The sequence below is a fragment of the Glandiceps talaboti genome, chromosome 13 (genome assembly GCF_964340395.1).
Source record: "Glandiceps talaboti chromosome 13, keGlaTala1.1, whole genome shotgun sequence".
In the NCBI taxonomy this organism is placed as follows: domain Eukaryota; kingdom Metazoa; phylum Hemichordata; class Enteropneusta; family Spengelidae; genus Glandiceps; species Glandiceps talaboti.
In genome coordinates, this window is record NC_135561.1 from 3626966 (window position 1) to 3650274 (window position 23309).

Below are 23309 nucleotides of genomic sequence, written 5' to 3' on the forward strand. Positions count from 1 at the left end.
TTATATATTCATTTATTAATTTAAAAAAAAATCATTTATTTTTTCTAGATTTTCAAATATTGCTTGTCATGAAAATCACTTTTGAAAAAGTGCTATGTTCAGTGATGATAGAGTTTGATGATTTTATTGCAGATTTCTCTACATATGACTTGTGTATCAAATATAAAACACAAATTTCTTTCATATCATGAGTCTATAACCTAAAATTGACTATCACAGCACTATCATGTTGATTTGAGTTTGAGTTCACAACCACTTCACACATTCTAAACACAAAACTCACAAGATTATCTTAAATTATCTAATTTTTTTCATCCAGTTTTTCTACAGTATTTCTATTCTAACTCGTAAGACATTGAAGTAATTTTCATGTATGTAGCACACCCCCACATGGCCGTAAATTGCCATTATCCAGTCATTATCCAATCAAAGAGCTCCATCTATATCCGTAACACCCAGTACAGTGTGGAGAAGCCATAGCTTTACATACATGAGCAATGGACATCCAGAAATGAAAGCCAACTTAAAGGGCTATGTTCCAATCTTGGGTCAGTGTCTTGACACTTCCAACGTGTATCAAACCAACATTTTCATTAATACAGTCCTCAAAACACAACTATTTTCAAAAATACAGTGACAGATTTCTTTCCTGTATGTTCATAATACCGTAGTCCAACATTAGGAGATAAAATATAATACTCTCAATAATATAATAAAATATAATATGGTAATACTCTCTAAAATGGTAGTTTCACGATGGTAAAACTGATCTAGCATAATCAGTGTCATCTAAATGTGGCCCCCTACTTATATGCAGATTAAGCCTTTAAAGAAAGAACCAATGTACATTGGTCAATGCTTTACTGATTGGCCAGAATCAGTCCAGCCAAGTGGGAAATGCTGTATACATCGTCACAAAAATAAGACCAGTTATTAAGAGGGGATGTGCTGCATAAAGGAAGCTCATAAACAAATCAGCATTATCGGATAATACATTGCTGATTGCTGTCAATCAGATGAGTCAAGTTGGCTGGGGGTGGGGTGGGGGTGGGGGTGGGTGGGGTGCATACATGAAAACCATCTCAATATCTTCAAGGGTTTAAATGGAGATTATATGGAATTGAGAAAACCATTGATAATTGTGGTTTTCACAGGATATCTAACTACAATCATTTGTCAAAGAGTGGAAGATCCTATAGATGTTTGTTTGTGTTGTTACACTTTAGTGTTGTAAACTTGAATCTTTTAACTATACTTTTGGCCTACAGTTTGTAACATGTAGTAAAATTACATTAGATATTCCAGTGACAGGGGAAGGGGAGGGTCTGTAATTTTTGTGCAAGAGCTTTTGGGGAGGGTCAATCTTTGTCACATACTGAACTTCTGGAAAACTCCTCCCCCTTTAATTTATTGTTTTCGGTTCTTTTTAACAAATATACAAGAATATATTTAGTTAATAACTGAATGTGTGACATTTATAGAATTCATTGTTTCATGATCTAATTTATTGCACATTTAGTATAGATATGTAAGTTAGTAGTACATGTTTGCATATAGAACTGGACTGTTGACCACAAATAGCAGAAGAATTAAACCTGTTGCCCCTTTCAGTATATTGACAAAGTGAGGACAAACAGACACAGCACTGATTCTTAGACTAACATACCTATTTTTCTTTCATCTATCATGTTTGTATCCAATTCATGTAAAACCATATCACTACCGCCACCACCACCACCACCACCACCATACCCGCTGTAACTCCTACCTAAACATCCTGATGGTGTCACGCCACGACTGTAGGTCAAGTTAATGGGGTGGATGTCTGTAGCAGGTTGGGTTAAATGTGGTGGTTCGAGCTTAGGAACCAATCGGTAGGTGATGATGGATTGCCATCTCTGTTCCTGGCACCCATCAGAAATCACCCGTATACTTTAGACACAAACACATATATTAACGCTTGGCTGCTACCCACAAAGCACTGTGATTATTCTAATATAGGAACAGACCAATGCCACTCATCAATACATCTACTGCACAGAGTACCATAACATTTTACAGTGTGATGATCAGAGTTTGTATAAACAGGTACATCCACTGCACAGAGTACCACAACATTTTACAGTGTGATGGTCAGAGTTTGTACAAACTGGTACATCTACTGCACAGAGTACCATAACATTTTACAGGGTGATGGTCAGAGTTTGTACAAACTGGTACTGATCCGTACATCAGTGTGTAGATTTTAACAATCCATGACTATTATTACATGAATTAAATCAAATACCCTTATGGATAACTCACATCTATCCTCGTATAAAAGAAGTAGATGTGTCTTTCAATGATCATAATTTAATGTTGAATACCTCACGATGTACCCCAACAGCCAATAGAAAATCTACATTGCAAGGTCAAAGTTCACTTTGACAGTTGTTTTCCTAATGGGAATCAAATGTTTAGTATTGATTTCCAATTATTGATAAAATGGTCAGTAAACTGTACTGTCATTTGTGAGTTTATTTGGTCTGTTCCTACTTCTGCTCTCTACCTCATTATACCATGATGTTTGTGGTGCAGTGTGTTGCCATGGTAACCTGCATCATGCATTCATTTATTGTGTATGTGTTTTTAGTATGGGCTTGACATTGAGTGGTGAGTTGGCATGGTTGGCCAGCCACTGTGTGTGTGTTGGCTCGCCATCCACTAATTTGTATGCTGCCAACCTTTGCTGCATTTGTTCATTTTGCAAACTAGGTGAAACCCATGTCATGGGGAGGTGTACGCGGCTGGGTACGAGATGGAGGATCCAAACTTGGCACGAATCGGTTAGTAGCGCACAAAAAAAACTATCAATTTATCTAGTGTAGTTTGCTACCATTCAGAAAATTTGATCTCAAATGATTGTGAAGTTTAGTGGCTGTAAATAATTCAACTTAGATGCTATATGTATGAGGCTACCTGGTAGTATAAATTCTAATTATTATGAAAAAATCAGCTCAGCTTCTAGCTCAGAATTACAACTGAATGTATACAGTATAGCCTCTAGTGCAAACTTCAATGGCCAAACTTTATGTTTACTACGTCCATGTTTTAGAATTAGGGATACAAAACTTTAAATCAAGATTTTAGTTAAATGTATTTGCAACAATATCGTGACAAACAGAAAGTATGTCTAGGGATAATCTCAATGTTTTGATTTTTAACCAACATACTACTGGGCTTGTAAGGAAATATGGTGATTTTACATAACAAATAGGATACAAGTTATGATATTACTGTCCTAATTATGTTAAGGAAACTAAACATGTTCAAAGTTGTTGTATTGATGTCCCAAGGAAAGGAAAGATAATGAGAATGTTGAGGTGACAATGATTCAGGAAAACTTTACCCTTAAGATGCCATAGACTTTTCATGTAAAAGACTCATGAGAAAAAAAATAATAAAATCGCAAAAATTGTGAAGTCTCAGGAGAAATAGTCGATGGAGAAACTGCCATCAACTTATAAAGACACTCTAAAACTGTTCTTTCAATCTGTAATGGCTCTACATCTGATAGGAAAAAATAAACAACACAGAGACCATTTGGGAAACAATGGAAGACATGAACTAGACACGACACAGAAAAAAAATTAAATTAAGTAAAAAATCTACCTACCTATTCTAAAATTGAGCGTAATCAGAACCACACAGTCTTTTTTATTAAGCCTTATTCTATACTAGGTAGGTAATGTTGCATGTTATTGTTACATGCAATAAGTATTATCATACATCAAAATAATTCCCTGTCAGGCTTGCCTCAACTTTGTAGAATTTGAATGATAGCAAACTACCGTAACATAACTGAAATAATACTGTCAATGTGTCAGACCTAATGAATTTGGTATGAAGTCATCCCCAAGACAGGGGTAAGGTCAATATATCATTAGCTTTTGTGACAATATAGCATGTGTGCAAGTTTATAAAGCTTGTAGGAATGATTAGCATTATTTGATATTGTGTTAGTTGACATTTTATCAGTCAGAAACATTCCCTGTGAGTTCATTTGAGCTATAAATTGCCGTGTAGCAGACAACAGTTACAATTGCTGTGTAGCAGATGACATTGACAATTGGTTTATACCAGACGACAGTTACAACTGCTGCGTAACAGACAACGTTGATAATTCCTGTGTAGCAGACGACATTAACAATTGCTGTGTAGCAGATGACATTGACAGTTGCTGTGTAGCAGACAACATTGACGATTGTGTAGCAGACGACATTGACAATTGTTGTGTAGCAGACGACAGTTACAATTGCTGTGTAGCAGACGATATTTACAATTGCTGTGAAGCAGATGACATTGACAATTGTTGTGTAGCAGACGACAATTACAATTGTTGTATAGCAGACGATATTCACAATTTGCTGTGTAGCAGACTACATTTACAATTGCTGTGTAGCAGACGATATTTACAATTGCTGTGTAGCAGACTACATTTACAATTGTTATGTAGCAGACGACAATTACAATTGTTGTATAGAAGACGACATTTACAATTGTTATGTAGCAGACAACATTATAATTGTTGTGTAGAAGACGACATGGAAATATCCATTGTCAAAATCGAGATGAATTTAATAGAAAGAATATGGGTCATGTGACTATTTTAAACCAATAAGCTCATGGAATGATCTCACTGATAATAAATAAAATGTGATAGGTTGTTTTCTTTGCATGGCCCTTTCAGTGACCTTTGACATTTAATACATTCTTCCTGGCAGTGCGCACATTGCTTTGTATAAATGCAAAATTTTGATAGCACATAATCACTGCATATTTTTATCACATATAATCTAGATGTATCATACATGTGAATAAAAGCTGTGTATGTAGGCTACCGTGATGTGTAAAAGTATGTGCCCAGATTTGGGACTTTTAATCAGAGACTAAATGTGTACCAAGTCTTTCGTCTCTGATATTAGAAATTGAAACACAGAATGAGAAAAGATGTGACAAGATTGTCTACATATTTTATGTTCTTAGGATTTCGCCATTTGTACAAGTATGTTGCTACAAGACCAGTGTGACACTGTAGCTGTTATACATGTGCTGCCAGGCCTGGGTGAATTAGTAACTTACACTACAGAGTAATTAGTAAAACTATGTCACTTTGACATAAAGGTGCTTGTAATGTCATATATTCCATAATCAGAATGGATATTTGGCATTGGCATTGGCATGTAGTAGAAAGGACTGGAAATGTAAATGCTGGGATCACAGTCCAGCAGAAAAGATGGGAAACCAGTTGACTGCACTAGAGTTACAAAATACAGGGGTGGGGGTGGGAGGGGGGAGGGTTACTTCTGATTGTACTTTCCATGACAAGGTAGCTTACATACATTGATAATATAAATGTTTAGAAATTTACATTTAGTGTTAGTCTCTGTACTAGGGTGAATTTTATTATGTAGAATTGTAAACTGTATTCTTGTACAACTAACGATATGGTCATGTCAACAGTACAACACCAGAAAAAATCCTGGACAAGGTAGCTGAGAAGTTCCGTAAACATGAAATACATGGTCTCCTGATTGTTGGTGGATTTGAAGTGAGTTGAACCTTTGTGATACATTTATGCAATGATAATACATGCAAAGGGAGTGTTTATCAGAAGACTGTACATAACAATTAACATACCAATTTATGAATGGGTTGATACATTCATATCAAAGTCAAAAATTAACTGCATGGGAATTACACATGAATGTATCACATACAGAAAGAGTCAAAGAAAATTACTGATGTCAAATCGAAATGACTTCAGAAATTGCATAGACTGACAGATCAGCTGTTGTGGGTGCAGTCTAATCTCCCATGCCCCAATTAGGGCAGACTGATAAACATGGACAGATGGCATCATTAATTATAGTCTAATTGTATAGTATGAGCTTGGTAGGGCTAAATGCATAAGCTGTTTAAAATTCAGTCAAGGTCATCTCAGTTCATTTCAAATAACTGATGTTAGTAGATTGAGAAGTCAATGGTTGCAGAATATTTCCAATTTCCCCAACATTAGACTGTAAGATGTGTCGTGTCTTTCTGTCGTCACTGGTTGGAGGGGTTGACTGATGTGTGAGGCGCCCCGTCATGGCATACCTTATAAACTACCCCAACATATGTCTAAACTGTACCTGAAAGAGTTTAGAGAAATACAACCAAGGACACAAAAAGTATTAGAATAAACTTGAAGATATAGAAAACCAGATGTATTTCTGATAAAAACACAAGTTGTAATCATTGCATTAGAATAAACTTGAAGATATTGGAAACTGGATGTATTTCTGATAAAAACACAAGTTGTAATCATTGTTTTTGTTATACAAAATGTTGTGTTATTGTTTGCCATAATGATCTGTTTTGTTTTATTGTGTTGCAGGCCTACAAGAGTGTTATTGTGATGTCTGAGAATCGTGACAAGTACCCCGAGTTCTGTATTCCTATGGTGATAATACCATGTACTGTCAGCAATAACGTACCAGGAAGTGATTTCAGTCTGGGTTGTGATACGGCACTCAACGCTATAACAGATGTAAGTATATGAACTATATCACAAATTGATCTTATGCAATGATAATTAGAATGTGGACTGAAGGCTCAAAATAATGAAAGATTTAGTACATGTACTAAATTTCCAGGCCAGAATGTAGAACTGACCACACAATTCAAGTGAAGTTTTAAGTTAGGGGGTAGGGTAAGAATAGGAGTAGGGTAGTATGTTCCTCTCATAAGAATCTCGGGTGTGATAATGTGTTTCCTCTCATAAGAATCTCGGGTGTGATAATGTGTTCCTCTCATTAGAATGTAGGCTAGTGTATCCTCATTTTCAGTTATGGCTCAAAATGATAAAAACTGGTATTTCTTGTGAGACACCACACAGTAAGAGATAGGGGAACACCAAAGTTTGGTGTATCAAGAGAAATGGCTATGTGTGTCAGTAGTACATCAAAATGACACACTGACTAGGTCAGATTAAACTCCCCAGCATAAATCTGACCAGTGACGTGTACTATTCTGTATGTGTTGACTTTGCACCACTTCATGAAGCTATAATACATAAATTCTGTGTCTATTATTAACATTGCAACACTGCTTACAGATTTGTGATCGCATAAAGCAATCTGCCACTGGTAGCAAGCGACGAGTGTTTGTTGTGGAAACCATGGGAGGATACTGTGGTTACCTAGCAACCATGGCAGCACTAGCAGGAGGTGCTGATGCTGCATACATTTTTGAAGAGAAATTTACAATTAAGGATTTACAGGTATGAAGTCTTCTCAAGATCATTCAGTTATCAAATTGAAGTGATACTCATTAGTACATATGTGTTCTTTCCATCACCCTAGCAACTAGCTCTACAAGTGATATAACGATAAGCTGAAATTTACGAGCAATGATTGTGAATGAATTTCACTTGATGTTAAAACAGTATTTCATCTCCAAGCTCTTTTAATTTTAGACTTTTTCTTATATTGGTTTGAGATGAATTATTCCTAGATGTATTACGTAGCCTTTTGTGACTGTAGACGGTATTGCTATTCACTTGAAGCCAACTCCCATGACACTCCGATCAAATGTCAAATGTTTATTGCACAAACCCAAGTACAAACTGTTGTCGTATGGTGGGCGTTTTGTTTAGTTTTGTATAAAGACCATATTCCTTCAACTCATAAAAATTGACTAAAAATACTGAACACATTTACAACTTAGATATTTTAAGAAATAAATAACACTTTTTATATTTAGTTGTTTTCTTCACAGACCAAAAGCAGTTTGTGCTCTGCCATTTACTGCAGGAGCAAACTTTATAGCGCTCACAGCTGCAGCAATTTATACTGCAATTACTGCAATTGAAAAGTGTAGTGCTCATAGATAGCAATTTATACTGCAGTTACTGCGATTGAAAAGTGTAGTGCCCATAGATAGCAATTTATGCTGCAATTACTACAATTGAAAAGTGTAGTGCCCATAGATAGCAATTTATGCTGCAATTACTGAAATTGAAATGGGTATAGTTCCCTTAGATAGTGATTTATACTACAATTATTGCAATTAAAACATAAATAGTTCCCTTAGACAGTGGTTTATACTACAGTTATTGCAATTGAAATGTTTATAGTTCCCAAAAGGCAGCAGTTTATCTATTATTCGACTGTCAATTCTCTAACATGTCTATATTCAAATCTATGGAAATGATTTATAATGTTTTGTGTGTGTATTAAATCTATTGTTCAGCAAACTTTCTAGTAGGGAGATGCATATCATTTTATTGTTCACTATCTTGTAGGGAGATGTGTATTATTTTGCTGTCTAACAAACTTTCTTGTAGGGAGATGTATATCATCTGAAGGCTAAAATAGCAGATAACATACAACGTGGTCTGATTGTGAGGTAATGCATCTCAGAGTCATAGACACAATGTAAACTATAGCACACATCAGATTCATGTATACTGCCATAAGTTAGCTTTACTACCATGCTGCTTGCTGATTCCAAAGTGTAATTATGTAATCTAGTTGTCCTAACTTAGTACAAAAACTGCTGGACAGTATAGTGACCAGATTCGCACCTATTCCCTTCAGTGTAAAACATATCATAAGTAATTCTCGCTATCTGCAATACAATTCTATGCATCGCTAAGGAGTCAAATGGAACGCAGTCTCACGACCGTGCTTGCATTTGTCGACACCTGCACTTCTGGTCGCCTATGTCAATACACGTGAATGTTTCTTCCAAACAGTTTAATTTGTAACAAATAAGATAAACGCAAGTTTTAAGCTCATATAATTATGGAGGTGGGAAATTTAAATATGTACAGTATATTTCCAGAGCAAAATTACAAGAGATGTCTACAACTGAAAATGGGAAAGAAACATTCCTGTGTATTAGCATAGCCGACCGGAAGTGTAGTTGTTGACATTAGAACGCGTTGTCGCGCGACTTCATTCCATTTGACTCCACAGTGATGTGTAGAATTGTATTGCAGGTAGTGAGAATTGCAGGTGATGTCAATTCATGAAAAGATATAGAAAAAGTTGGTCAGGAACAAATGATACAGTGTGCAGCTGTGATACTTACACTTTGGAATCATGTTTTGTTCTTGCCTTGCATTCCCTTGTATTTGCTTGCTTACCATCTTTTCTCCCTATGTTTGTTATCATGTCTGCTACCTGTTGTGTATCCCATATTGTCATTTCTACCACTGTAGGGTGATGTAACTCACTTAAGAGCAAAGATTGCAGACAATGTAGTACGAGGTCTCATCTTAAGGTATAAGTAACTCCACTTTATGTTCAAAGTGTTTTTGTGCCATGTCAATTTTTTTTGGTTTATTTTCCATCCTTCAAGCCCTAAATATTACAAGCGTAGAATATCATTTTGAGTGATGGCAATGTCAATTTTTTGGGTTTATTTTCCTTCCTTCAAGCTCTGCATATCACAGTAATGCTTCATACTAGGCATAAAATCTCATTTTCACTTTAAGCAATGTGAAATTTTTCTTTTTCTTTTCATTCCTTCAAGCTCTAAATATGACATCCATGCTCCATACTAGGCATAGAATTTCATTTTGACTTAAATTTAGAGTAATATTGAATTACAAATGTTATAACACATTAACAGTTTAACTTAGTAAAGAAAAATTGAGCTTTCAATATGTTTTGGTCAGCGATCCAAATGAAAACGAATATTCCAGGGTTACCTGATACTAAGCTGAACTGTTTCTATGTGATAACCATTGTAATTCATTGTGTGTACCAAGCCAATGGGTGTTTTTGGTCACTTAGAGCATAGACAGTGGAGAAGATGATGTTAAAGGAATTCTAACAGACTTGAAAGGAAGTGCCACAGTTGTGTGTCCTTTTCTTCTCCACTGTCTATGTTTTAAGTAATATTGTTTAAGATTTTCAAGTTTGATAATTCACCTATACCGCTAACAAAGAAGTGAAGTGTTGAATTTTGCACTTAAACCAACAAATACAATTAGTGCAGTACTTTGTTTGTTTGTTTGACACTTCAGTACTCACAGGGGTTTAAAGATATATTGGTGCAAATACTCATGCTCAGCTAACCCAACTGTTATTTAGCAGTCTTGTTTTGATTATTGTTATAAGAATTATCATTTTGAACTATTTATTTGTTCTTTTTGAACTATTTATAAAATGCTCATTGGTAATTCTTTCTATTGGATGCTTATTCTTGCCAGGAATGAGAAAGCCAATGAAAACTACACAACAGATTTCATCCACAGTCTGTACACAGAGGAAGGTAAAGGCACCTTTACAGCTAGGAAGAATGTTCTAGGACATATGCAGCAGGTAAGAGTACTGTGTTAGATAAATGATTTGCATGATGTCTGTGATATCAGCTAAATGCATGGTACTGACTTATAAAATTGTCTCGATTTGAGTTTCTGAAGTGTTAACATCAAAACAAGGATAAAACAATATACAATAGTTAACTTGTAGTTTGATTCAGTCCTACACTCATAATACCATAACACTTAAAATAGAATGTATGTGTTACTTTAGCTGGCTTTCACTCTTGGTCCCATACCTGTTGTCCTTTACATAAACTCTTCAAGTTCCTGTTTCAAAAAGTTGTTTGTAACTTCTTTTCGTGTAGTTGAATATAACTTTCGGTAATTGTTTGATAGTTTTTACAGTAAATTTGTTGTGATTGGTTTTTTTACCTTACAATACCATCCAGAGGTAAAGTTGAGTGACAAAGTTTAGTTCTGTACAAGTTTTAAATATCCAACATTCTCTATAAGTTAACCTCTAGATTCTACCAATTATTAATTTGTTTTGTCAAAAACCCAGGGATTCTTTGCACAGCCACCGACAAATTTTTAAGAAAAATTTATACCCCAAAACATTTGCCTAAAGTAAACTTTTAAACATTGGCTGAAAATAATAGAATTATGACAAGTATTTAGATACTTTGTTTGAAATTAGATCAGCTTCAGATCATTTTATTCTTCTCCATTCCCAAATTTCCAAAACAAAGGTCCACAGATATTTCTTAGTTTCAAAGTGACCAGATTTTAATGTTTCTTTTGTAACACAATGGTAAATTGGATGATGTATTGACAATCCTTGTTTTGATGTATGCGCAAAATGTTTTGAAAAGATTAACAAGGTAAAATGGATGAGAATGACTGCATTTCATATGACATAATACATTGCAGTTTGATATATGTATGAAAAGACTGCAATATTATGAACTATCATAGCCTTGAGTTACAATATTGGACATATATAGAACAGCTGAACCTGAATTTCATTTATATATAATCAAGAAATCTGATTTCCTAGTTTTCACAATTGTATCCACATGAGTTGCAAACTAAACTCTCGTATGTACAAGGGGTATACTGCATTGAGTTGACTTTTTTATAATCACAAGATCCAAACAATGTAACATTTTCATATCAAAGAAAGAAAGTATAATCATGATTATAGATTTAATGAGGGCTATGGAAATAGTTTGGTCTGACCTAGTGTAGTCAGTGACCCTCACTGCATGAAAGGGTGGGGTTTCCAGTTCCATATACATGACGGTCACACAACAGAATTGCCGAAAATCTGGAAATGTCGCATTTCTGTTGTGAGACCATCATGTATATGAAACTGGAAATGCCACTTTTCATGCAGTGCCTGACAAAAAACAATATACACATGAAACAAAATATAAAAGGAGGGACGCTATTCTGTCTTAAAACAGACAGTGAGTAATTGCTTGAATGATTCTTTTGATAATATTTTGAAGATTGAAGTCATTCAAAGTCAAGGTTCTGTTTTATTATGAGGGTGTTGATAAACCCAACCCTTGTACATTTATACTGCATTCTCATCCATTTCCTCTGTTAACAATAAGAAGCATAAAACCAGCTTTTAATATTTGAGTAAATTCGTTATGATGAGTTGAAGTGATAGCCAATAAACATGAATCGTGTTATCCTAGTATAAGCCTGATATATCTATGTCCAATCCGATAAAGGAGAAGCCTCGATTTACTGTATTCACTGTATTTCATATCAACTGTGTGTATCCTTTATGTTTTCCTTTGTTTATCTATCGAATGAAGTGAGATGGAAATCACCCAACAGAACACCAAAAGAGAACATAAAGATCATCCACACCAAATTGGAAGGTTTCTAAATATGTTTCCAAATGAATGTTTGGAAAGCTAAACATTACGTTTGGAAAGATAAAAGTAGTGTACCAACTTAATGGTTGTACTTTAATTACCTGGTATTTATGATTTTTTAGCTTTCCAACTTCATTAATTCTGTAAGCATTTTGATGGCATGACTCTAGCAGTTGGAAAGCTTTGACAGGCATAGTACAAATGTAGACATGAAATACAGTAATAAAGCAGATGGAAGCTTCTCCAGATTTCATTCAGATTGTATTTAAGCCATACCACAAGAGTGAACATTTATTGGACAGTTTCTATATATACGTTTATTTCAACCAGCACTAGCAAAGGAACAATACTGGTTATTGAAAAGCTGGGGGGGGGGGGGGGGGGGGGGGGGTTGACTGTCTGGACAGAATTAGAATGTCAACATAAGGGAACTTGGGTAATATTCATATTTGAGGAAGGCTTATAATAGGATAAGTGAAGTACATGTTTGTGTCTGTCGTAGAATGTTTTACTATGTTTCCATGTATTGGTTTTCTTAATTACTTCTTCCACAATCTGTCATCCATCTTGTATGCAAATATGTACTTATTGAAGTACATTATAATTGATATGTTGCAATTTCTTGTCTTTTCTTGGCTAAAAAGTAACTGTCACTCTGCGTAGATAAATAGAATTGCACTGCACATTGCATCAGCTGTGCTTGGTGATAAATTATAGTAGCTTTCAATATATATATGTAGTCCATGGCTATATGACTGTATTTTCATATGGTACCACTAATCATCCATTCATTCTTCTCTTTCTTCCGTTGGTGTTTTTATTTTGTTTCAACTGTTTCTTTTCTCCTCCTGGTTATCTTATCTTTGTTAATCTAATAATTATGGTGGCTTTCATTTCACTACTGTTCTTTCCTCTTCTCTTCCTTCCTTCCTTCTTTATTTTCTTCTGTCTGGTCATTGTTGCATGGTTATCATGTCACATTAGGGTGGGTCACCCACACCGTTTGATCGCAACATGGGCACCAAACTTGCTGCCAAATCAGTGCATTATCTCATTGAAACCATTGAAAAATATAGGAAAGAAGATGGTAAGTAGTAATAGTTCATTGACGATAAAGTGGCAAAGGTAAAGTGATAATTTGTCTGTTCTAAAGGTGTTAGGGTAGGAGTTTAAACGTTCCACATGGAACTAATGCAGAGCTGGTCAATTTGGAAAATTGTACATTATTTGGAACTTATTTTTGATATGTTCATGTGAAAAATTTGATCATTGATTTATCTATTACAGATTGGATTTATTTTACAGCAGCTGCAATGGTTTATCTAAACTGTAAATCTTATTATTAGTCATATTATGTTAACATCCATGTCCAGTGTGTCATGACAGTCTGGACAGGACTGGGTAAACACATGTAGTGTAATTGTCTGTCTGTATATCAGCCATGTTTATGTGTAGTGAAGCTATACAAGTCTAGACAAATGATCATATTTATCAATGCCACTGATATGATGTTGTATTCACATAGAAATTAGAAGTGATAACATCCCTGTTCTGAAATTACTCAATACATAACATAGCAACTGTAATATACTATTGGTCTTTCCGACAGTGTGGAATGGAAATCAAGCATCGCTTGTCCAACACTTCCAGCTGAGGAGACTGGATTCAAATTAGAAAACAAAAAGAAAATCATTAGATAACCAAAAGATCACTCTGTATTTATCCTTATTCTGACAAACTATATTAGCCAAACTGATTATAAAGGGTATGTTGCCCTGCCCGGCACTCTTGAAAAAATATACCTCATTTTTGAGGTTTCACTTATGTCTAGAAATCATTAAAGAACGTTGTGTAGTGATTTCTTGTAAGACCAGGTGTGATTGTTATTTCTAATTTCTAGCCATGATAAGAACACTATGTGTGTAACTTTAACTGATTTGATTGTTGGCTGACTGTTCTCGGTCTAGGGTGGCGTTCCATCACCCTTCGATAGATGTTTTGGAACCAAGATAGCTTGCCGTTCTGTTTACTGGCTAGTAAATCAAATACAGAAATATAAGCAAGCTGATGGTATGTACTTGATTGTGTTTGATCTGTGCTCTAACATTAGATTTTTATCAAATCATCACTGCAGTAAGTAGTAACCCTAACTGTAAGCTTAAATCACATACCATGCGCTGCTTTGCATTGCTCCATGTTAATGGATGTTGTAGCAATGTGAATTTCCAACCACTGAAATCAGGCCTAATAAAAAATGTTGTGTGGTTCCGGTTATGCTCAATTTTAGAATAGGTGGGGTAGGTAGATTTTTTTTTATTGTATTTTTTTCATGTGTGAGTGTTTAGTTCAGGTTTTCCATTGTTTTCCAAATGGTCTCTATGTTGTTTATTTCTTCCTATCAGATGTATAGCCACTACAGATTGGAAGACCAGTTTTATAATATCTTGTCAGTTTCCACATCCACCTATTCTGTAGACGTAACAATTTTCACGATTTTGTCATATTTTTCTCGAATATGTAAAAATAACATTAGGTCGGCAGTGAAAAACAAGGTGGGGTCGGGTAACCGGAACCAAACAATTTTTTTCAAGGCCTCATTAAAAAAGTGAATAATGCAACCAAGGAAAGGATATTTAAGAACAATTTATGATAAATGATATCTCATAGAACTTGCCATATGAATTTTATATTATCCTCATACTTATTCTTTACAAATGTTGACCACGACAAAATTTAAAAAAAAAAAAAAAAAAAAGAGAAAAAAACTCCATTTGAAAGACATAATATTTTAGATTGTGTATGAAACAAAATTTGTAATTATATCATAAATTGAATATTAAATTGGACTGGTGTGAATTATTCCTTTATAAATGCTGAAGTCTTAAATATTTCATTCACCCTGTATAATTTTAAATTAATTTTGGTTTTGTATCTTGCTATAATGATGATGGTATTATAGCCAGCAATTAGTGATGAACTGGACAGGACTGTACAGCCTTGACTTGTCATCATTCATAGATGACTGAATGCTAAAATTAGATAAATTTTGTAAAATTATGAAAGATGTTGGAAATTCAATTTGGATTTGCTGACAGCATGTTGCATATCCTAACCAGCACAGCCTTGTTGAAAGAGTGCAAAGCCTAAAATCAAAACTTGTTTGTCACCTAGTACACCCAGATTATCTTCATATAGCAGATTTAGCAAAATTTATGCATTTATTGTTAACATAATCTCTGTTTGTCAGTTTTGGCTGTTGCATGATGTGCTGTATTAAAGCAACTTGATATGAAAGTTAAAATGTTTGAAAACACTTTCTATGCTAGGGTACATTATTCAAAGTTCAGTATTTTGCATAATACAAAATTTTATTTGGATGCATTAGCAAGGCTGCATTCATACTGAGGCTGTTGTTGGCATGGTATCAGGGGTCAAGGGTCATACTAAAACCATGCGCATCAGCTTGCTTTCATTTTATGCAATCAATCAGGTGATAGTCAGCAAACAGTCTCCATTGAATCAGGTGATTTGTAACAACCAATCACCAAGTCTCCATTCTGTCAGGTGATTTGTAGCAACCAATCACCATATCTTTAGTCTTGATCCATTTATTTTCAGGATTCTATGTCTTAATTTGTTTCTGACTAATAATCTTTGTTAAGGTTTGATCTACACTTACTCTTCCTTGTCAGATAGCAGTAAACTGACAAAACTAATGTGCATTGGTAGCAATCTTATACACTAGAGATGAGACTTTGCATAGTATGTGACATGGTTGACACTGTCCGATAATACAAAGAAAATTATTGGTAGCTATTCACAGTTAAAGTCACTTGATATGGTTCACTGTCAGTATGGTTATTTATATTAGTGTTACTAGGTTTAATTGTAACTTGTCAACATTATACTGGCTGTGTATCAGACATCTTCCATGTTTTGTGCATATGTTAACTGTTTTTATCTGTATCAAAATTTCTACCAAAATTAGATGAACAAAATTCTTATTTTTATAACTTTTTTGCATATTTCAAAATAATTTTAGATTGTTATCAAGGTATTCATTCTCATGAATGAATTTTTCTCCACATTTGGTTTAAAAGTTGTCACATGAATATGTAATGTGAAGTTTTGTATTGAATTGAAATCAGGCACATCTGGTATTGAAGGGTTAATATGAAAATCAAAAGTGATCACATTTACAATGAATTGCAGGAAGGGAAATTACCCTAATTGTGTCCCATACATCTGGTACTAAGGTGGTTAATATGCAAATCAAATGTAGTACATCTGTCACTTGTTGCCACAGAAATTTCAATATTATAATGCCAATTATAAACATTTTTAGACATGACATGAAACACATTCAATGTTTGGTATTATCATTAAATTACTACCAAACCAGAAAGACTACAGAGTTTCAATCAGGCAACACGGTGACTTTTTACATCTCACAGAACATTTTTGTTACAAATTACATAAAACAAAGTGTTGTCACTGATAGCCTGCAGGCTTATAAATGATATTATATTTTATCTCACTATCAACTCAAATCAACATCACTGTTGGATGAATCAAAAAAACAAAACAACGTGAGATGTAGAAAACATCGTGCTGCCTAATTGAAACTACAGTCTTTCTATTTTGGTCGTACATTGATATAAATGGTACCATGAACAATGGGGATAAGGTTACAACTGTGGACTATGATATTAATGGGTAATTAGAAAACACTGTGAACATATGGAGTTTGCCATTAGACAACTTTTATACCAAAACAAAATATAATACCTTTCATTGGTAAATGGTGAGTAACTATAAATAACTACGGCATAATCGAGAGACAAGGGCAGTCTAAAAAAAAATAATTGGGTGAAATGCAGCAAGAAGCAGCCTAGTTGCTTTACACATGTGAATTGAAAATATGTATGGCTGTCGTTGAAATATTTGTTCACTTTATATTCACCAATATATATTATGGAAATCATCTTTACTAAAGTTGTTTCATGCCAAATATCTATGTTCATAGTTGTAATATTAATTAATGTCAAGGTATGTGATTAAGTCTCATTCATTTATTTCACTTACATTGTTTCATATTATAATTTGTTTGCTCAAAGTCACTCAAAGACAACATTGATGCCCAAGCCAAGTTGAAACTTAAGTTTAAAGACCAAACTTATTTTTTGCTTGTGTGCATAGTGACAGTTGTTTTGTTTTTCAACCTGTTGATAATCAAATTATCCAACATTTTCTTCATGATAAAAAAAAAACCTTTGCTGTAATCTGGAAGTAAAAATGTCTATTGTTTTCATTATTCAGTCTGGAAGTACAAGAACAGTAAGAGGGTTGTATCACCTTTCAACTCTCACCCCTGTTGAGACCCCTATGTCACTTGTATTTCTCTTAGTTGAAAGGAGAAAATACTGGAATTATATCTAAGTAGATATGTAGGAGAAAAACCTCTTCTAAGTACATGTAGTATCGTAAACTGAAATACAAAATAATATGTGCACATGTAAGATAGATTTATAAATGAGATTTAGTTCATGCCTTGTTACATGTACATAATTACAGGAAGGAAAAAAAAGCTGTTGTGAAATGATGTGAGAGTTTCTTAATGTTACATTTTGATTTGTAGGTTCTGTATACACAAATGATCCAGAAACTGCTTGTCTGTTAGGAATGCACAAACGTATACTGGCTTTCCGGTCTGTAAAACAACTCAAAGAAATCACCGATTTCCAGTGAGTATCTCGCAACAACTTGAATATTTGTCATGTCAACTCTTAATCTGATTGCTAGATTGCTGTATGAACTTCTGTTTTCTTTGTACATGTATATTGCCTTTGGCAAGGAGGTGATCATTCACAGAATAACCAAATAAAAACAAATGACGGTACGAAAGAAACAGAGGTAAATAAATACTGCAGTTTAGCTATATTCCTACATGAGATTTTAATCAGATTGGTCAACTCTATGATATGAAAGATTACAGCTGGAATTCTTCATATTAAATCACAAATTGTAGGAAAACATGAGGGGAACAGTGAAAACAAAAGCTGTATAATTTGGTTGTGTGGACGTAGACTTAATGGCTATACTAGTACCATGTAAAGGTAACTTTTTAGGCATCTAAATTATTTCATATCATTTTGGAGCAGAGTGAATTACTATACATACTATAATATGATATGAAATAATAAATTTATGTCCATATTTACGTCTTAGTCCACTTTATGGTCATCCCGATTCATGTCAAAGTTTTTAACAAAAGAAATATGAAAAAAATAATCATACATGTTGTACATTACATGTAGTTACATCATCACATAACGATGACGAATGTGTTCTAGTGATCAGGGAAGTGTTCAGATAATAGCCTCAAAGACTCTATAGAAGCTATGCCTTTTCAATACACAATCCTTATTTCCCAAAATTATTTGACTTCTCTCACATAGACATCGCATTGCCAAAGACCAGTGGTGGATGAAAATCAGGCCACTACTACGTATCTTAGCCAAACATGAAAGTACTTATGAAGTTGAAGGCATTGCCGTCAAGGCTGTCAGTGACTCTGACACTGATAGTAACTGAAACCAAAGACAGCAACTCAACGACAGGAACAGTATGGACTGTATAAGAAATATGAAACAACAGATGTACTAGCATTTACAGCTGTGTAAACAAACAACAACAAAAACACAGGAAATGTGTACATCACAAATAAGTGTTGTATTTCTCAAATAATAAGTTTGGTGTATACATAGTGGTATTATCATTTGATTTAGCATGCAATGTTTGAAGCTTGTTTTCGAAGTTTTATTTACAGTGCAACAAACTCACCCTATCATTTGTAATGCTCATTTTTATAATTTTAAAGTTAAGTGTATTTAACTTCCTTTTTTAAATTTGTTTTAAATTTGCTCTGTACAATAAAGCGACTAAATAAGATTTAGTGAAAATATGTGATCTGATTATTATTGTAATTTGAAATACGAGTACCATGTCAACTCATTTTGCTGTACTCCAGTTACAGTGAAAGCTGTGATTTGTTGCAAGAGCTGAAAAAAAGTGTATTTACAATTAATGTACCTAGAGAGAGTGTTAATGTTTATAAATGGTCAGAAATATTTTGAAAGACTGCTCTCTCACTGTAGGTGGTAAATATGATTCAAGAATATACCATAAGAATAAACCCATGATAGTACAACACCCTTCCTCCTACACCTCATGATGATATATTACATAATTTACCAGTACTAAAAAAACCCAAAACAGTTTCATCTTTTCAGACATTAAAATACCCTGCAACCTTTAAAGTCATCTTACTATTGGTTCAGAACAGATCACATGGGGTTAAACTGATTACTATAACTTTAAATGATTGGTTCAGAACAAATCACATGATTACCATAACGTTACATGATTGGTTCAGAGCAGATCGTATGTCATTAAACTGATTACCATAACTTTAAATGATTGGTTCAGAACAGATCACATGGCTTTAAACTGATTACCATATTTTAATTTGCATACTTCATGTTGGTACAATGACTAGGTACAACAAACCATACAGAGTTAGTTGCCTGTGTATTTACTTGGCCAGACAAACCTTTTCTTGTTCTTATCAGTCGAGAGATAGGATGCATTTACTTATTGGTAGTGATTTTTAAAATACAAGAGATTGTGTAAAAATGCTTTACAAGGTAAAACTTAACAACAACCTGATGTTTGGAATGTTTAAAATAAAGCCTAGAGTAATATTTATATGATATATTGATTGTTGTGATATGATGTGATGTAAGTTACTATCATTCTTATGTCATTTTAGTAGATTTTAGACGTGTAACAAGATTGAGTGTTTTACTTTGAACTGTGTTCTGTGTGCTAAAAGTTTAGCTGTGTGTGGATATTGTGGTTGGAAATACTAGAGACAACATCTGTATTGAAGCAGACCTTGATGTAGTTCAAATAGTAGACAATGACTAATATTTTGTCATGTTCAACTTTTCATTTGCAAAGCATCTCTTCTATATTTTTATTTGCTTGCCTCAATTACATTGTTCAAAATTGAAGAAAATAAGAAAAAAGTTAATAATTTTTTGTTGTTGATGTTGTCTCCATAGAGGGGATGCCTGTGTTGCAGCTAGGAATGAAACTGAAATACTATTTTTATTATTATTATTGATATTTGATAGCTGATATATCTGTGTCCTTCTCTTCTGATCCACGTTCCTCTTCCCAAAGAGTGAATCATCTCCATAGGGATAACCCCCTTTTAGGAATGAAGACCCTCCCTAAGGAATAGCTCTCCTCTATGAAGGACGTGTTACTCATTTCCTCTTAGGATTGAACTTCACTGTTGCAATAAAGATGAATCGATAGTAATTTAATAAAACTATCATTTTGAAATATAGCCAATTTTTGCTCATGTATTTAGTTGAAACCAGCCAATCAGAATAACATTTCATATGAATCAATGGGTTTTGGATTTTTAGCGTGTATTGTATATATCTATGTTTTGTTTCTTTATTAAGTTGTAGTGTCAATTCAAATTAATGACATTTCACCTTTGTTATCTTATCTTATTTATCAACAATTTTTTTTACACAGTGTTGCTTTTACTTTCTGCTTAACCACCCTTTTCAATTTAATTTCATATGATTGACATCATAAATAAATATCTTGCCAAGAATATTAGACTTTCAAATGAAACATCAAGAAATGTACTCTTTGTTTTTGATTCATTGGACTCTTTGAACTTGGCTAGTATAGACAGCACTTTGAAAATTATAATTGCATTCAGTTTCAACAAAACTTAGATGAGTAACATCCGTTTAATTAGTGTAAGTAATAAACCACAATGGTTGCATGCAAGCAGACCTATGCTATAAACAAGCTGACTAGCTCATTTGAATTTTGTGCTCACTCTTAGTGTAGATGTGGTTGCAGCCACCAGTCTTAATTTATTACTTGCATTAATTAAACAGACGTTACTTACCTAAATTGTTGTTGATGTGTCTTGTTTTCATTTGGCTTTTGTCAAACATGTTTTATCATTGAAACTGAAGGCAACTATAATTTCTGCTGTATTACACAAACTAACATTTGTGCTTTGTCAAATAATGTGCTTTTCTTCAGCATGCCTCAACAAATGACATTATATTTTATGAAAGTACCAGAATGTTTTAGTTGATTTGAAATAAACAAACCATTTGAATTGAAATACAGTATAATATAATATAACTGTTATTTGTTGCTTTCTAGCATATAGTAGTATTCAAACATGCTGCTAGTATGCATGATGTAATACAGAAAACTTCAGTTTTGATAACATTAATGGGATGATCAGAATAAACATGGTTTTTTCCCCCACACTTTACCTTGTATTACAGCTGCCTATGTTTGTTATGATATGAGATAGTTGGTGTGTGTAGTTGTGGTAGGCAATCAGGGACATTGTGACGGGCAGTGATGTTGTGGTAGGCAGGCAGGCAGGCAGTGATGTTGTGGGTAGACAGGGACATTGTGGCAGGCAGGCAGGCAGACAGGGACATTGTGGTAAGGAGGCAAGAATGGTGTGGCAGGCAGGCTGGGATATCATAATAAGCTGGCAATGACATCATTTTGGTAAGCAGGCAGGGACATTTTGGTGGGCAGCAGAGAAGTTGTGGTAAGCAGACAGGGACATTGTGGTGGGCAGCAGGGAAGTTGTAGTAGGCAGGCAGGGACATTAATAAAGTTGTACTAGTAGACTATAAATGTTTCGCCCTTGAAGGAGTGGGCTATTATGATGGAGTCTGTCTGTCTGTCTGTCCATCTTAGAAAATCAGAATTTAATGCATAACTCAAAAACTGTAATACACAGGGACTCCATTCAAGTGTCTACCCCCTTATTATCAGGTGCAACCTTTCTTCAAAGACGTTGACTTTTGACTCTTACTGATGTGCCATTTCTTGCACATCGGCACTTTTTTGCTGCCACTTTCTTGTAGATCATGTTTTCAGGTATTCTAATAATATACAGGAGAAGAGTAATATACACAAACGTGTATATTACTCTTTTTATTGTAATTATATCTATGGGAAAAGCACACGTTCTTAGCATATAACAAATATGACTCGATCGATTGTGATACGTTAGTCATCATATCACTATTGAATCACTCGTCATATTTTTGTACATACAAAGTACAAAGTAGCAATCAAGTACAAAAAGCCCAAACCCAGATATTCCAATGGAAGATATCGTAAGTGGTATATACGTATGCTAAGAACGTGTGCTTCTTAAACATTTTCCCATAAGACATCATTGCAATAAAAATAAACCATTGTAACTGTGATAATATAAGCTCTACATTGGTTATCATCTGACACATGAGAAGGTGTGTGCGATTCCCTTTCAGTTTGACAAATAAAGGAAGCCGACTTATTGATGCATGGTGCAACACTGCTGGTTCGAATTACGTATCTGTGTGTGTGTGTGTGTGTGTGTGTATGTATGTATGTATTTGTGTGTGTGTGTGCGTGCGTGCGTGTTTGTGTGCTTGCGTGCGTGCGTTAGCTAGGCTAATTGAATTCAGTTGAGATCAAATTGAGAAAGTGTTTAAATAAAATTATCTCAGTGATCATACCATAAATGTGCAACTTAGGTGAAGCAAATATTAATTTAAATTGTATGTATTTTAAACAATTACTGATGGGCTGCTTGATCTGAATTGAGTGGTTGTCCAAGAGACGTCTAGGTATAATACTATTTTACTTTACTTTATAATAATTAATCCTTGTTATATATGATAATTAGGTATGAAATGTGATTATTTGGGCAAATACTTTATATTGTCATTATTTGATAAATATATTATTTTGTCAAGAGAGAGAGAGAGAGAGAGAGAGAGAGAGAGAGAGAGAGAGAGAGAGAGACAGAGAGAGAGAGAGAGAGAGACAGAGAGACAGAGAGAGACAGAGACAGAGAGAGAGAGAGAGAGAGAGAGGGGGGAGGGGGGAGGGAGGGAGGGAGGGAGGGAGAATGTGACCTGAGTGTTATATTTTAATGTGCATGTCTATTCATAGCTGTTAGGGTGTCATGGCCAGATGTATGGACTTTTAAATGCATGTAC

General features: G+C 34.4%; 1 protein-coding gene across 6 annotated transcripts in view; it reads left to right on the plus strand.

The window, feature by feature from the left end:
• LOC144444712 (ATP-dependent 6-phosphofructokinase, muscle type-like) overlaps positions 1 to 22561 on the plus strand; it is a 54743-nt gene extending 32182 nt beyond the window's left edge. The window contains exons 14-22 of one of the 6 annotated variants that reach the window (XM_078134232.1): positions 1804 to 1874; positions 5503 to 5590; positions 6419 to 6571; positions 7139 to 7303; positions 8369 to 8430; positions 10244 to 10355; positions 13174 to 13276; positions 17828 to 17933; positions 18648 to 22561. In XM_078134232.1, coding sequence (XP_077990358.1) covers positions 1804 to 1874; positions 5503 to 5590; positions 6419 to 6571; positions 7139 to 7303; positions 8369 to 8430; positions 10244 to 10355; positions 13174 to 13276; positions 17828 to 17933; positions 18648 to 18783 — 996 coding nt within the window. In that variant the 3' untranslated portion in view covers positions 18784 to 22561. Of the gene's footprint in view, positions 1 to 1803; positions 1875 to 2754; positions 2826 to 5502; positions 5591 to 6418; positions 6572 to 7138; positions 7304 to 8368; positions 8431 to 9247; positions 9310 to 10243; positions 10356 to 13173; positions 13277 to 14156; positions 14260 to 17827; positions 17934 to 18647 lie in introns of all 6 variants that reach the window. The other 5 variants (XM_078134233.1, XM_078134235.1, XM_078134236.1 and 2 more) reach the window with 5 other exon arrangements.
• The last annotated feature ends 748 nt before the right edge of the window (positions 22562 to 23309 follow it).